This window comes from Podarcis erhardii (assembly GCF_964252035.2).
Source record: "Podarcis erhardii genome assembly, chromosome: 2".
Taxonomy (NCBI): domain Eukaryota; kingdom Metazoa; phylum Chordata; class Lepidosauria; order Squamata; family Lacertidae; genus Podarcis; species Podarcis erhardii.
In genome coordinates this window covers 90,752,369-90,767,885 of record NC_138498.1, presented here as the reverse complement: position 1 = coordinate 90,767,885, position 15,517 = coordinate 90,752,369, and the positions used below count along the sequence as shown (strand labels likewise).

General features: G+C 40.8%; 1 protein-coding gene across 3 annotated transcripts in view; it reads right to left on the bottom strand.

The window, feature by feature from the left end:
* Positions 1 to 958: 958 nt before the first annotated feature.
* Positions 959 to 15,517, bottom strand: part of SRGAP3 (SLIT-ROBO Rho GTPase activating protein 3) — a 186,715-nt gene continuing 172,156 nt past the window's right edge. For 2 of the 3 annotated variants that reach the window (XM_081852399.1, XM_081852400.1), the window contains exons 19-22: positions 12,834 to 13,014; positions 11,498 to 11,647; positions 10,934 to 11,261; positions 959 to 5,879 (exon numbers count right to left, since the gene is read on the bottom strand). In XM_081852399.1, coding sequence (XP_081708525.1) covers positions 5,463 to 5,879; positions 10,934 to 11,261; positions 11,498 to 11,647; positions 12,834 to 13,014 — 1,076 coding nt within the window. In that variant the 3' untranslated portion in view covers positions 959 to 5,462. Of the gene's footprint in view, positions 5,880 to 10,933; positions 11,262 to 11,497; positions 11,648 to 12,833; positions 13,015 to 15,517 lie in introns of those variants that run through there. The other variant, XR_014154050.1, reaches the window with a different exon arrangement.

The window sequence follows — 15,517 nt, the reverse complement described above, 5'->3', positions numbered from 1 at the left end:
GTGTCTTCCTATCCAAAGGAAAGAGTCATGTCTGTTGCTCCACCCCATAAAGCTTTTTTATTTAGAAGTGCAAGTCTAAAGTGTATATATATATATAAAAACCCAATGCTAAAATATCTGAAAGGTTCTTGTTGAAGGTAACTGGTCACAAAGAAGCAGAGGAAGTGCATAGACATGTTCACTATGATGTTCAATTATTATGTTCAATACATTATTATATATTTTAAAAACAAAGGATGTTGCGTGATCTATCTGGCTAGTGATGGGCAAGCTTTCCTCACCTTCCCTCAGTTTCCTTCCCCCTTTAAAATGGGCTTGTAAAGCTTCCCCCAAAGTGTGTGGGTTATGGGCTCCCCCTTCTGCAAGTGCCCCCCCTTCTCAAGCACAAGACTATATTGTTTGAGGTTTCAACTGTCGCAAAAATGCTGTGGTTAGATTTGTTGATGTGGTCAGATAACTCTGGTGCTCATAAGCTTGCACTGGCTGCCCATATGCTACTGGGACCAGGTTCGAGGTTCTCATATTAATTTATAAGGCCCTTAACAACTAGGGTCCAGGATACCTCTGGGACTGCCTGATCCCTTATATCCCTGCTTAAACACCAAGGACTTTGAGGGAGTTAATGATCACCCATGGCGCCTATCCATGTTGCTTTGCGTCGAGTATCAAGGGTCCAATTTTGTGGAACTCTCTTCCAGTTGAAAAAAAATGCCTGATGACAAAGGGAAGTCCTTTGACATCTGGAATATAGTAAGAGTCCTCATTCCTGCTGTAGCTTATTGATGTCCAACATGGTCAGTTCTGTGATATAGGCTTCAGGTTTCATTCTTCACACTCTTAATTGTTTTAACCACTTTTGGTTTTATTACATGTAATTGATTCAATTGTTTATAAAGATCTAAAATAAATAAAATGCTCTACATGGATTGTGGGCTGTTAAATCATCACTAGAAAAACGTTTGAGAAAAGGTAAACTGTTTATTCAACAGGATGAGTCCACACCCAACCAGTGGTTTGATCTACATGGCATCATCAGCATACATAACATAGGATCCAATCAGACACTCTAACTGAATGGCATTTTATCGTACATTACAGAGACAATATCCATAAGAGGGGCGACAATCATTATACAGGGCAGCCAACCAGCAGTTTCCTAAGGTTTTCTGGCAAGAACAAAAAGCAGCCACTCAGAAGCAAATTGGATTCAGAAGGCCTATTGCCATACTGTGAAAACTGCAGCACTGCTAGGAAATTATATAGTCCAGGATTTACAAACAGAAAAAACCCTATCAGGTACTGTATTGTTTAATCAAAGAAGGAGGAAAAGTGCATGGTCTTTATATCATTAAAAGGTCTTAAACATTTACATTGTTTGCTTATGACAGTTTCTGTACAGCAATAATATAAGGGTGGGTGCAATTGCTTTTAAGTCAGCACCGTTAACACGCATCACTTGGTTGTACAAAAGGAATACTGCCACCAAGTTACAAGGGGGTGAAGAAGAGAAGAGGCTAGAACATCTACAGTCAGCCATCTCTAGGTGCAAGCTAAAGTAGCTGTGATTGAAGAAGAGAATTCTGATTTTATGGGGAGGATCAGAGGTCAATTCTATGGTATTTTACTTGCTTTGCATTGGAAACCCCCCATTTTAGAGTGCAGTGTCCATCAGTACTGTGGCATTGAGACACTCTCCCATTATTTGCCCAGAGGCCAATAAAGAAAAAGGAACAGTTTTCATTGTTAGAAACATTTTGAAGTTGAGATTTTTTAATTTTTTTATTTAAAGGCTGCATCTGGTATTTTCTTCAGCCAATTTAACCAACACTACAATGCCCCCCTTCATTTTGGCACCACACGCCAAATTATATATGCCCTGATATTGGTCTCAGATCAACTCAACACAGATGCTCCCATTACTGATTTAGGAATCGCATCAGCATGAACAAGACATAATTAGCATAGTGAGCAAAAGACGAATTTGCTTCATTCTCCTGCCCCCCAAATGATTTACAATATCCAGCCCATGCACTTCACATTTGCTACTTTAATGCATTTTCAATTGTCCCTTGAAATTACTGTGTTGGGTCAAGCCAGATCCAGTTGTGTCTGAGTACACAGACAAATCTACCAGGAATTTCTCTTGTGCGAGACCGTACAGAAAATGGCACTTTGCAAAACGAAAAAGTTGCCAGTAGATTATTGTGCCCAAAACCTACACAACTGAACTTTGTAGACACGTGCAAACTCTACCCAAGATTTGATGATTCGACAACATATTTTGCCAATGTTGTGATTTTTGTACTACACACAAATGCAGAAGGTCTTCTGCAATTCCTAGTGGTTGCCTGCAATTTGACAAACACTGCGGTTTGTATGTGAGTATGTGGGTAGCTCTTTAAAAATGCAAATACATTTCTTGTTCATACAACAGAAAGAGGAGCGGAAAACTTTAAAGCAATGCACCCACAGTATAACATTAACTGTACAAGAGATATCTTGATATGTCTAGTTCCCAAGCACATTTAATCCAAGCATTTGTTCCGGTGCTCAAAAGGCACTTAAAGATTTTTTTAAAAAAACACAACCCCACCTACAGATGAAGAAGCAAAAAATAATTTATTTTTAAAAAGACACTGGAAGTGTATCAAAGTAAACCCTCAAATAAAGTCATGGTTTTGTTCTCAAGTCACTTTCAAAAGTATGCTTAAAAAAAAACCCCTGCTAAAGTAACTGTTCCCCATGAGCTAAAGTGGGGAAAACGTAACTGGCAATGGAGATAAAATAGTTTGACAAATGATTTTACCTCCACCCCCATCCCAATGCCTAAGACTTCACTTTCTTGCTCTTTACTACAGCAAACTTAACATCTGCTGTCATAATGACCTTTGGGTTACTCTAAAGTTGGAAAGGCAAGGGAGGGGGGGTGGGAGAGATAAAAATAATTTGATGAATGAAAAAAAACACACTCCTATATTAACTAATTGTGGCAATTACAAATGCCTACAACATTAGCAGACATGTAGGTAAACACAATTTCTCTTTGTAATATTAGATTAAGGAACAATAATATAATAAACTACATACATTATTTTCCCTTCACACTATACATGGGAAGGTCAGGACTGTTTTAGGGATGGGGAGGTTGTTTTCATTTTTACCGATGCATTTTTGTTACACAGAATTATCTACTAAGTGCAAAGATTGGGTATCACTGGGTCTCAACTAAAATTTAGCCTTAAAAAAAAGTTACATTGTAGCAGTTACTTTTCATCATTTAAGCAGGTACACCATTATATAAACAGACTAAAACAGGCAAGGGGCAGTTAAGAGAAGAGGGAACATGGATGAAGCATGCTTGCACATGAGGTATTTTAAAAAAGGAGAACCACACAATGATTGTGTGTGTTTACTTCAGAGGGTAATAGATATCCCACCCAATACTTGGTTATTCTATGCATTTTATGTACACAGACGGGACTGGGGATGTATTTGTGCAAATAAAGAAGGATAAAATGGTAAGTTACTAAAGGAACAATCCTAAACTCATGGGAAGGTTGCCTGGCAGGCAACTGGGTACTCCCTCTGTGTTTTCAGTGGGGGAGACCAATAGCTGGAGTCTTCCTGCAGGCCATTGCTAATATAGTCCTCAGTATCCCCAAGGGCAGTGAGGGCAAAATGGGAGAATTCCCGGCATATATTGGTGCAAATAATCTCCCCTCCCCTCCAGGCATGTCCTGGACACCTTCTCATTGAAACCAATGGCGGGGATGGGGAGGCAAAGAGCTGCCGCCGCCGCCACCCCAGCCAAACCAAGATCCAAACTGGCACAACCCTTGCAGGGCTTAGGAAGTGATGGTTCCTCCATCGCGAACTCCCTGCTGCTGCCAAGCCTCCATAGGATTGCCTGACAGCTCTGGTCCTGCTTTAAATATGGTACACCATCCTGAAAGATGGTAGATGCCATTAAAACCAACCTCTAGGGAGTAATGGGAAACAAGTCCAGCTTCTTTTTAAATGATGGCCACTGCAAAATTAAAGCCAAAAGATGCCAAGAAAGCAAAGAAAAGTGCAGAGTTAATCAAGTGCACAGTCTGAACGAGGTTTGTCAAGAAGCACAATGGTGTTTAAATTAAAAGTGAAAAAGTCCAGCCAGAGATGTCCACAAAAAGGAGACAAAATAAAAAAATTGCAGCAAGAAGAGTCGAGTTCAGTAAATAGGGAAAAGTTTTAGCTATCATGCAACCCCGAGCTCTCACTGCATAATTTTTTTTTTTTGCCTCGGTTAAATTTTAGAAAGAAACGTAACTTTGTTTTCATAAACTCCAAACGGCTGTATATTGTTATATAGTACAGTACAGAAAGTGCAAATTGTCACCTCATCAGATCAGTTATATATCTGACGTGGTCAAATATGGCTCATGCTATTCATGCAAGGGGACACAGTTTGAGTCCAGACCCTCTTGTGCTGCTGAGTCATTTTAAAGGGAATGTGATTTTACCAAAATCTTCCTTGCCTGTTTTAATCCAGATTTTCTCCAAAGGAATCATTAGGATGGGGGAATTAAATATTTCAAACACTATATAAGTTAGCCTATTTATTTATTGTTATCAACCACAGGTTACTTCAGAGTCCTCTTCTGTTTTGAAAACTTCAAGACAGCAGGAGTTGAGTTTCTTTTGTACACACATAACATTGTGCTACAACATGAAGTACGTACAGAAAATCCTAGGTTTCCCCTTCACGCAAAGGGAAGGTGTACTACTTTTAATTTCTTTGCGTCCACAGGTGGTATACTCCTTCCAACCAGGAAATGACCACAAACTTCCATGTTTCAATGAACCAGTCTTTTAAGAGATGAACTTGCAGACAGAAATCCATCCATCTACCTAGCAGGGTAAACATCACCATCAGATGCACTTCTGTATTTGCAGGACAACAGCTGAGCCAAACCCCCACGGTGTTTCCTTTTGCTTGCTGCAGCTCTAACGCCAAGCCAAGCCAGTGTGAATATTCAATTCAAGGACTGACCAATCTTCTATTGCTTAATGCACGGTTGCTGTGTAATCCACACACGCACACTCACTCACACACACAAAATCGCTCTCTAGCAGAAGTCTAGGGGTGAGTTTCTGAGGTAAATCTACTAAAATGTTACTGGGCTATGGACAGTGTCATATATATACTTCTACACAGACCAGAATGTTCCAGTGGTAATACATAAAATAGCCATCTTATTTGGCTACACCAAATATTTCCAGCAATCTTGATGAGTATGTGTGTAAAATATCATGAAATCCTTAAGCCACATCTACTGTCCTCAGTGCCATTGTTTTTCCAAGAGTTGTTTTCACTGCCTTTTCCCTTCAGTATATGACATCATTTTGTACAATCACACAGGAAATGAAAATCGGGGTGGTTACCCATTTTTCCACCAGAGGTTCCCTCGGGATGGTGCTAGCTACATGGTGCCAGATTTATCTGAGGAGCTATTTGGGAAGATCTTCTCTGTGGGTGTCACTGCAGGACTACCCATTCCTGAGCTACTACTGCTACTTGATCGATGCTGGACAACTGGCCGGATGGGTCTCATGGGTGGGGGCCTAAGCTGAGCTCCAGCAAGCCGGGCTGAGAGGGCGGGCTTAAAAGTAGTCATCATCTCCGTGGTTGAGCTGCTGCTACGCCTCATGGCAGCATCAGGGTCTCTGATCATGATGGTGTGAAGGGGGCTGGCAGGTTCAGAGTTGACAGAACCTATCTGAGGGTTCTTCATTGGTTCAAGGGTGTCCAGGACAACGTCAGGGGCTTGTTTCACAGTATTTTGCCTTTCAAGCTCACGCAGCTCATTCAATGCTGTGCTCATTGTCTTCTCAATGTCCTGTAAACACAACAAACAGAAGCAGGGGGGTTAAACTGTTATCATTCTTGCATTAAATGACTTAAACCTGTCCATTACTTGTTTCTCATGGTCACTTCTTTGCTTGCATTATTCAGAGGGCTGGATTCAAAAAACCACAAATGGACCAATTGGTAGAATTTTGCCATATGTGATGGTGGAAGTCTTTTCAGTACTATTTTAGGTAGGTAGGTTCTAAAACAGTTCTCATGTTTACATTTGCCCAAGAGCTGCGGAAGAACATCAGACCATTTCACTTTCCCAATGCTCTATTGCAGTAGTAGTGGCCCTCCAGATGTTGTTGGACTACATCTCCCATCATCCTGACCCTTGGCCATGCTGGCTGGGGCTGATGGGAGTTAGACCAGCAATATTTGCGGGGGCCAAAGATTCCCCTGCTCTACTGTAAGATGTTGAACCCGTGAGCAACTCTCTGGACTGTAAATAACCCTCAAAATTGCTGAACCTCAACAGCTCTCAGGATAATGAGAGCCCACCAATCAAGTTTCTTGATTAGGAGTTCACTTTCAGATGAAAATAAACCCCATGTTGTCCTGGTCAAATGGAAGTTTAACAGGCCCAATTCTCCATGGCTATTTGTTAATTAAAAGTATGTATAGTCTGCCTTTCAGCTTCCAACATTATTAAAAACATATCAAAATAGAATCATAGAATAAAAATAAAAAACACAGCATGATTAATGCAACTAAAGGTTGTATTATTGATTTCAACATGAAGTGAGTTCTCCCAGCCATGTTTTCAGTTATGGCTATTAATTCTCCAATGCTCTTCCATGCAATCCAGCAGGACAAAGTCCTCTTCCCTTTTCTGTATGGTACAAGTATACTGGTTGGCCACCTTCATGTTTCTGCTCATATTATGGCATCTGGCTGCCAAGAAATCTTTTCCCCACTATACTAACGAGTGGGAGTAGCGTCATCCATCATAGTCATTTAGTATTTACCAAGAAATCTGTTAGTGTATCCGTTTTGGATGGAAGGCATCTATCCTCCTATGCATTTAAGGATAATAAGCTGACATGAAGGTTTCACTAGAAGGCCATTGCAGCCAAAATTGGAGCCCAATTAAACTGAAATGGGGGAAATGAAACACTACCCTGTAAATTATACCAAAGCACTTAGGAATACAGCAGCTACGCCAAGAGGAGGGTTTCCCTCCTATTCAGTATTGTTTTTTTATTCAAACCTCCGTAAGATTTTGAGTTGAAAAGTGCATGAGAACAGGAACAATCCAAACGTCCTTTGTGCTGGCTCGATGGGGGCAGGTTGGGTTGGAAAAAAGTATCCCTCCATCAACAGCCTTTGCTTGTGAAGTGTGGCGCAGAGGTCCCCAGTTCTGCCTGCTGAATGTGCAGTTGGGTGAGCAGGAAGTGTTACCACTAGACCCCCCTGAAAGAGGGCATGCCAGGGGAAGGGCTGAGCCCAAGCTGGAACCTGAGCTTGCCCCTCTGCTTTCACATGATGGCACTGGGACAGCTCCAGGCTGGTACTGCAATTTGCCTACCATCTTTCACGGACCATGGATGTGGCAATGGCCCCTCTTAAGCTGCACCAGGCTGTGGCTGAGGTGCGTTGTGCCTTAAGGCATTAGGGATCTGCAAGATCCCACTCAAAATTAATGTGGGTGGAAGGTGGTCTCAATACTGATCCAAGAAACTTTTCATCTTTAACTGAATCTAGTTCGGTAAAACAAAAATATTACTGTATCCTTTAACTTAATACTCCACAGTTATAAGCCTCTTGAACGTAGGTTTGGTTTTTTTTAAATAACTCTTTTGTTAAAATAATTCCCCCAACACTGTAGGCATCGCAGATACAGGATGCAAATCCTATTCTGATCATGTTGAGAGTAGAAGGAGCACAAAACAATTCCAATTCTCAATAAGCTAGCGTTTTTACAGATCAGAGTAAAAATGAAAGAAAAAATGGCACTAATTATTCTTTCCATCGTCATAGTCACTATTAGGCCATTTAAGAAAAATAATGTGATTACGATTAAAATTACCGTATTTTTCGCTCTATAACACGCACCCAACCATAACACGCACATAGTTTTTAGAGGAGGAAAATCCGTAGGCATGCCACCCGTAGGCATTCCCTCCATAACACGCACAGACATTTCCCCTTACTTTCTAGGAGGAAAAAAGTGAGTGTTATGGTGCAAAAAATACGGTATGTTGTTGTAAAAAGAAAGTGTTGCATTGCCCACCCACTTTACCTAACCCCTGACATTGGTACTTGAGCAATCTGCTCAGCACTCAGCAAATAAATGGCTTCTTTCAGGCCCATCTAGTAGAAAAACAATAAGAAATATATATTTTGTCACAAAGACAGGCTCAGCCTTGACACATAACTTTTGATAGCTACAGTATGAATAATGCATTTTAGCAGCTTCAGCCGATAAAACTGACCCATGTACTATCGTTGGGGGGGGGGGAACCACCTTGATTTTTGGATTGCATTATAGCAAAATTAGCATATGTATGTATGACAATGGCCATAAACACTGTCCTTTTATGTAGAAACAAAAGCGAAGAGTCATATATATTTACTTTAGGATGGAGACAGAAGGCGATTAGAAAGAGGTAGCGCCTTTCTTTGAAATCCCCTCCAGCTATTACACTTCAATGAAAACCATATGAATTCCAAGTTCCATAATTTTCATTTGCAAACAAAAGGGGGAAAAGAAGAAGATAGCCTTGGATGCCACATAGGTTTTGAGAAAGGAGATGGATGCCACATAGGTTTTGCAGAACGTGGACTTGAAAATGTACACAGGATGTGCTGTGAGGCTGTCTACTCAGAACTCTACTCCAGAGTTCAATGGGACTTATTTCCAGTGTGTTTGGAATTGAAGCATCAGTGCTGTAAAGGACATATAATGCCAAATCACACCACTGCCAGCTTATTTGCTGAGGAGTACTCATTTGATTATCATGCTTCATTCTTTCATTTAATTTGAAGATTAAGTAATATAGTCCAATCTGAATTTTAAATAAGCCTCCTTGGCTATCCAGGACTCTTTTAGGTCCCCTTGAATGAACAATTAGCTATTTGCCACATTTCTTGACAATGTGAAAAGGTGCTTTGATAAAACATAGAGGCATTTCTCTCTTAAGTGTTGCCATTTGCTCTGACTTTACTAGCAATTTCTTTGTGCTCTTTTCTTTTTCCTTGCATTTCTTCTCTGCTGGTTAAAAGAAGAAGATATTTTAAGAAAATAGTCTAGAAACAGAATTTGTGGCCTGGAGATCATGCCACCCTAGTTTGTTTTTAGGACAAATATAATAGGCTGCTCTGTCTATTATTAAGGAAGGTTTTTTCTTTCTTCTAGATAACCATCAACTGCCTACAGAAGTTTTTAGATGCTCTGTTGGCAGTTCCCTCTCTGCTGGCCTCTGTGCTCGCCCAGATTAGGAGTAATGGCCCACAGAAACACCAATTCATTCTAATAGCATAAGACAAAGAGCACCCACTGCTAGGCAAAGAAGTAATGTCATTCTATTTGGTTTACTGCTGTGTAAATTAAACACTAAACAAAAAAAGGAGGAATAAAAATGAGAAGGAGTAAAAAAAGAAAAATACAATTTGAATGAAAACAAAGTCTCCATAATCCTCAAGCAGGGACGTGTGGGATAATGGCATTAAACCTAAATCATCACACTCCCAAAAAAATATATTGATGACTGCCTTTAAAAACTGAACACCACCAGCCACTAGTGTTACTATGGCGAAAAGTCGCACAGGAACAAGCAAGCAAGCAATAAAGTGACAACATAATCAATCTATCAACAGCCCACACAGAAAAGGTTGAAAGGTGTCAAAAGCTAATAAGTGTTAGACTGAAAATAAACAGCTCCACCAACCTTTGAGCAACCCATGCAAGCAAAAGGTAAAGAGGCTCAGCTGAGAGTTCAGAGAAAAATGTTCCTCCATTTGGTCCTTAAAGGCTACCCGCTAATACTGCCACTTACAGCTTCAGATTTTTTAAAAACCCAGAAGTCTCCCCTCCCAATCCCCTTGTTATCGTTTGTCTGGATGCTTTATTTCATACAAATCAACATTTTCCTCACACATATCCCCCCCCCCCCCCCAAGGTTCAAGTCTTGGTGGTGGCAGTTTTTGTTGGATTAAACCTCCCCTCCCTGTGCACTGTAATCCTGGTCAAAACTGACTCAGGGACCTGCTATAAATTTTAAGGGCCTAACCTGGTTTAGACTGACATCAAGTTTGGACCTAAGAGAGGTATGAACATTAACCTTCCCCTTATCACTAGCTGCTAGTTTATTTACTGGTACAAACTTGGTACAAAACTTGTCCCACCTGCCAGCCAAAATTGGCTCATAAAGCCAGTTAAAACTATATATTTTATTTTTTAGTTCTGTGAGCTGGCAGTCAGCACAGTTCAATGACCAGTATAGTGGTCAAAGACCTATACAACCTAAAAATCATCTGGTTTTATGCAAGATTTCTGATCCTAGTCTAAGTTCCCATTCTGTAAAATGGGAAAAATCAGGGAACCTTTTTATGAGAACATTGGTTTTGTTCAGATTCTAATTAGCATCACTTAGCTTTTGCCTCTCTCTGGTCACAGGCTACTTTACTTCTTACTTTACACAGTTTGGAGACTGCTCAAATTCTCTAGGGGGACACATATTGCACTGGAAGGATAAGCACTAATGCGTTTTAAAAGTATTTGCGTTTTTAAGATTGAAATACACTGTAGTGGCCCAACATATCAATCCCCTTGAGTAAGAACTTGAAAGCGGCTGGCTTCTGGTGGGTCACAGTGGTCAGTAAGCTTCAGTCCAGTCAAAAATTAAACAGGATCCACTGCGAAGTACAATGCTGAAAAAGGTTGGCATGGTTGCTGATTTACATACTGCAAATCTAGAAACTAATGCATCTTAAAGAATCTAGTCTGGATGGCTCAATATAGACATGGCTGATCCCCTGAAATCTGTTCCCTGAAACACTCAGTGAATCTCACTTTTTCATCATTGCAGCCTCTCCTACCTCTGCAAGTGCTTCGGCTTCTAGTGACTTCTGATCCCCAAGACTACTGTGCCGAGTTGAGCTGCAGGTGGGCCTCAGTGGGTGGCCGTCAATCAAGGCCTTCCTGTCTGGATAATTGATGCTGCCAGCACTACCAAAAGTGGCCATCCTGCGCTTCTCTGGGCTCTCAATCCTGCCTCTGTTCAGTGGTAATATGTGGGGGCTGCTGGGACAAGCTGCCGCTCGAGGAGGGGTGTCTATCCCAGGACCAATCCCTCTGGGAGGGCTGTGTGTATCGCCTCCACTGCGACGGCGAGGGATTGCTGCCCCGTCGGATCTCAACCTTACCCTGTGAAGAAAACAACAACAACAACAACAAGAGCCTTGTGAAATCGCCACTCCAAGCTTCCAAAGTCACTAGACTAATAAATGGATCTCTACAGACCCCTTCCATTTAAAACACAGTATAAATCGTACAAATTGGCTCATAAATTTCCTCCGGTTCATGCATTGACTATCGTGCCCGTCACAAGAGGAGGAGAAAGACAATGCTTGCATCCAGATGAGAACAAATCAGTTTCCTACCGTCCCATTACTCCCCCAAATCCGTAGTCTGGAATATGGTCTGTTGGAGACTGGATGTCATTCTTTGATGAGGCTTTATCATCCAGCAGAGGTCCACTACTTGCCTCGCTGTCTGCCTTCTGACTCAGGCTGTCTGAGAATGCATCGTCCCTATGAATAATGAAACTCTCTGTCAGCCAGAACAGAATAACTGAATGCCTTCTGCGTGAGGGAGAAGCTCTGCTTGATTGTGGAGGAGGGGGGTGCAATAATGTCTGGGGAGAAGCGGAGCTGGAAGCAGGCAGCTCAGAGTTCCACTCTGCTGCCTAACTTATTCCTTTACCATATGTAAGCCCCTACAGATATGAAACACCAACTCTTGTTCAGCTGACCAACAGAGTCTTCAGCTTGTTTTCAAACCTTTTGTTCGCTACTACATAGAAGCCAGTTAGTGCAGCAACCTGTAGAGTTAATATATTAAATCTACAGGTTGCTGTACTAACTGAAAGTACAGTACATACAAAATAGAATAGCAGCCAATACAAAGACATTTTGTAAGAGGGGAAGAAACATATTAAAAAGAGGCCGCTTATTATTAGATATTAATTGGCATTGCTATAATGGGCTATTATTGGAATAGTATTGGAAAACTAATAAAAAAAGAAATAAAAAAAGAAGAAGAGGTCTTCTTTCGTGTGGATGAATGAACAGACTCAAAAAAGCTATGCATTATATGGCTCTATGCCCCATAGTTTTTTGGGGTGGTGTGTGGGTTGGGGGAAGGGCTTCTGTTGAACAACGTCTTTGAAATTTTCACACTTGCAGCTGTCAGCATCTGGAAGAATATTTCACTTCTGCAATGGAATGGGGAACGATGCACAAATATGAGGAGGAAAAATAGTAAAAACATTTTTACAGCACAAGAAAGCTGAACTTTGATCCAAAGAACATGATGAGTAGAAAGGGAAAGTTTTCTGCTTGACTTTTTCTAGATCAAGAATTCCAGATTTATTAGCCAAATCTATCACAATATTTCAGTATATTCTGGATCTGACACACATACAACCACTCTCTTCCATATTGTATCAAACTACCCTGGACACAATACCTGTAGAACATAGTAGACATATGCTTTTATGTGAATACAGCTTAGGAAGAGTGGCAGAGCGTTCTGCCAAAAGTGCAATTATTAATGGCATTAAAAAGGATGTGCAGGAGGGCATCAAATAAGATTTAAAAGAAAATAAACCCACCCTTCACTCTCTGAGTGAAGCACAAGACAACAGACCAATTTCCACCCAAAACAAACAGCTAACCTATCGCACTTCACTTGTTCAGCAAACTTCTTCCTACTTACATATCTTGCACCACTATGTACTGATGTGGTATGAGGCCATCCACACCATTATGGCGACCTTCCCACCAGTCTTCAGATGCTCGATGGTACAATAGAAGTGAGGCACCTTTCTTGAAAGACAACTCGCGTGGGGACCGCCCAATGTAGTCAAACTTGGCAATAGCTTCAATCTGTTCCACCTCTGTAAGCAGGCAGGAGGGAGAAGACGAGAGAGACAATTAAAAGGAAGCTGCAGTAAGAAAGCATTGGAGTGCACTCTGTGATGTAAGATATGATTTCACTGAAATGTTTAGTTTTCTTAATAAAATTGGTATACTGCTTAATTGTTGAAACCTCTCAGTGGTTTACACAGTACGGCTAACACCATTCTTTTTCAATTTAGTTTAATGCTGTGACAAACTTCACAGCTGCCTTTGATTTTAGCCTCATTAAAAAAAATTGATGTTATTACAGTAATCTGAATAAAGTAGCATCTCTTCATGGGGGTGGGGTGGGGGAGAGAATGAAATACTAGGCCGGGATTATGCAGATGCACACCATCAATTGTGAAGACACCACTGCAGTTACCTCCACGCTTCTGCCACCATCCTACATATGCTTTTCAAGAAACTCAAGAGTCCCCCTGGATACACATTTGAGCTGCCCCAGCATACGACAGATCTCAGAATTAATGTACGCATTGTTGCAAATTCATCCCATTCTGTCCAAAGGACAACGTACCCCAAATGGCAACAGATATTCTTCATATACTTGTTTACCTCGCCTGATGCTTTCGTCTGCTTGCCTTTTGCAAATATGTTTTGGGGATAGGCTATAAAGTCACTGTGGATGCATGCCTTTGTATGGGAGTGGTCAGAGTCAACTCTGTATGAACCATCCAGAACCGGCCCACACTCTGTGGGTCATTTTGACAGGTGGGTGCAGCTGCTCAACTATCAATCGCCTGACATATGACATCAGGTGACTCAAAGTTCAATCTGTGGGAGCTGGTGGAGATTGGAGCTAAAATAGAAGATAAGCCACTCTCTGTTTAAAGAGCAGGCTGCCTTTTAAGGAGCAGGAAGAAACCTGTCTCCAGTACTACAGCGTTAAATCAGGCACAAGCATCTATTGCTCCTTTTTAGTATCAAAGAGCAGGTAGAGAAAGCATCCCCAACCTGCAGCCCTCCAGATGTTTTGGCCTACAACTCCCACGATCCCTAGCTAACAGGGATGGTGGGAATTGTAGTTCAAAACATCTGGAGGGCCGAAGGTTGGGGGTGCCTGAGGTAGAGGCTTAGATCTGATCTTAATGCTATCCATCCTCCCTCTCCCCACCCCCCCTTTCTTTTTTCTTTCTGTTTTCTTCTCCCCCTAATGCCTCAACAAATGAAACGGATTTGTAAAAACGTTACATGGAAGAAGAAGAAGAAAAAAAAAAAACAAAAAAAACGAGGCACTACACTTCTGTAAAACAAGAAAATCCTTAATAAAAAATATTAAAAAAAAAAAGACAAAAGAGATCCCAACATCTGACATCATATGATGTCATGTGAGTGACAGTTGGGTGAAGTGTGCCCAAAACCTTGCTATGGGAAGTGTGTACAGATCTTCCATTCAAACTAATATCTCACTGTGATTTCTATACCCACAATACCCACAGTCTGCCTGAACTGAAAAAACAGGCTTTATTGAGAACCTTCAGGTTCCAATAGACTGCCCCTCTGACCCATACTGTTCCAAATTTGTTGTATTTTGTCATTTTCTGAACTTTGCCATTTTAAAAATTCTATTTACTTTTTGTATGTTCTATTATATTTATATTTCTAATATATTTGTATCTAGGATGGCTGAATCTGTCAATTTCAGTCTTAAGTTCAGTTTCCCAAATTTTGACATCAGTGTGCAATGTTTTTTTTTAAAAAACAACAACCATGAAGTCATCAGAATTTCATGCAAATTTTTCTTCATATACAAATTTCTGTATGCAATTTTACCTAAAATACCGGTACACATTTTTGCTAAGTAATATTCCTCAGTGCAGTGCATTTTTGTATGTTATTTTCACTAATAAAAGAAGAATAATCTTTATTACGACCATAGGCAAGCATAAAATATCTGCATATTTACCCAGGTATATGCATTTTTGTCCACATTACATAGTTAGAGATCTGCACTGCAGAATTTGGGCAAATTTGGAGGGCAGGCTCTGTTTTGTTTCGCATATTGTTTCAGAAAGTGAAAAATTAAGTTAAGTTCACCTTCAAATGTGAACTGAATTTTTCCTTCATACCTATTTGTCTCCCACCATTCTTCCAGAGAACTCAGAGAAGCATATTTCATTTTCCTAGGTGACCCAGGTAACAGCTAGGTTCAAATGAAGTTAGCTTCAGAGGCAGAAAACTTTGGACCATTATTTACATCACCTCTTCTCTACATACTTGAAATTCATTCCATCAACCTAGGTCACTTTCAGGATCACATAAATTGTTTGTCTAGTTCAGGCCTGGTCATTCCAAGCAGTGAATGAAACAAGATTTGAGACCAATGTTAAATTCCCATTTTGGAAATCCACACTTCATAATAGAAGATAGCCCAAACTTATTTCAGTTGTGGCATAGCTCATAATGGGGCCCAGCTCTTCATGGGGTTGATCCCAATGAGTCAGTCTGCTCTGCTAACCGCCCATCCATCCTCGTCCCAAT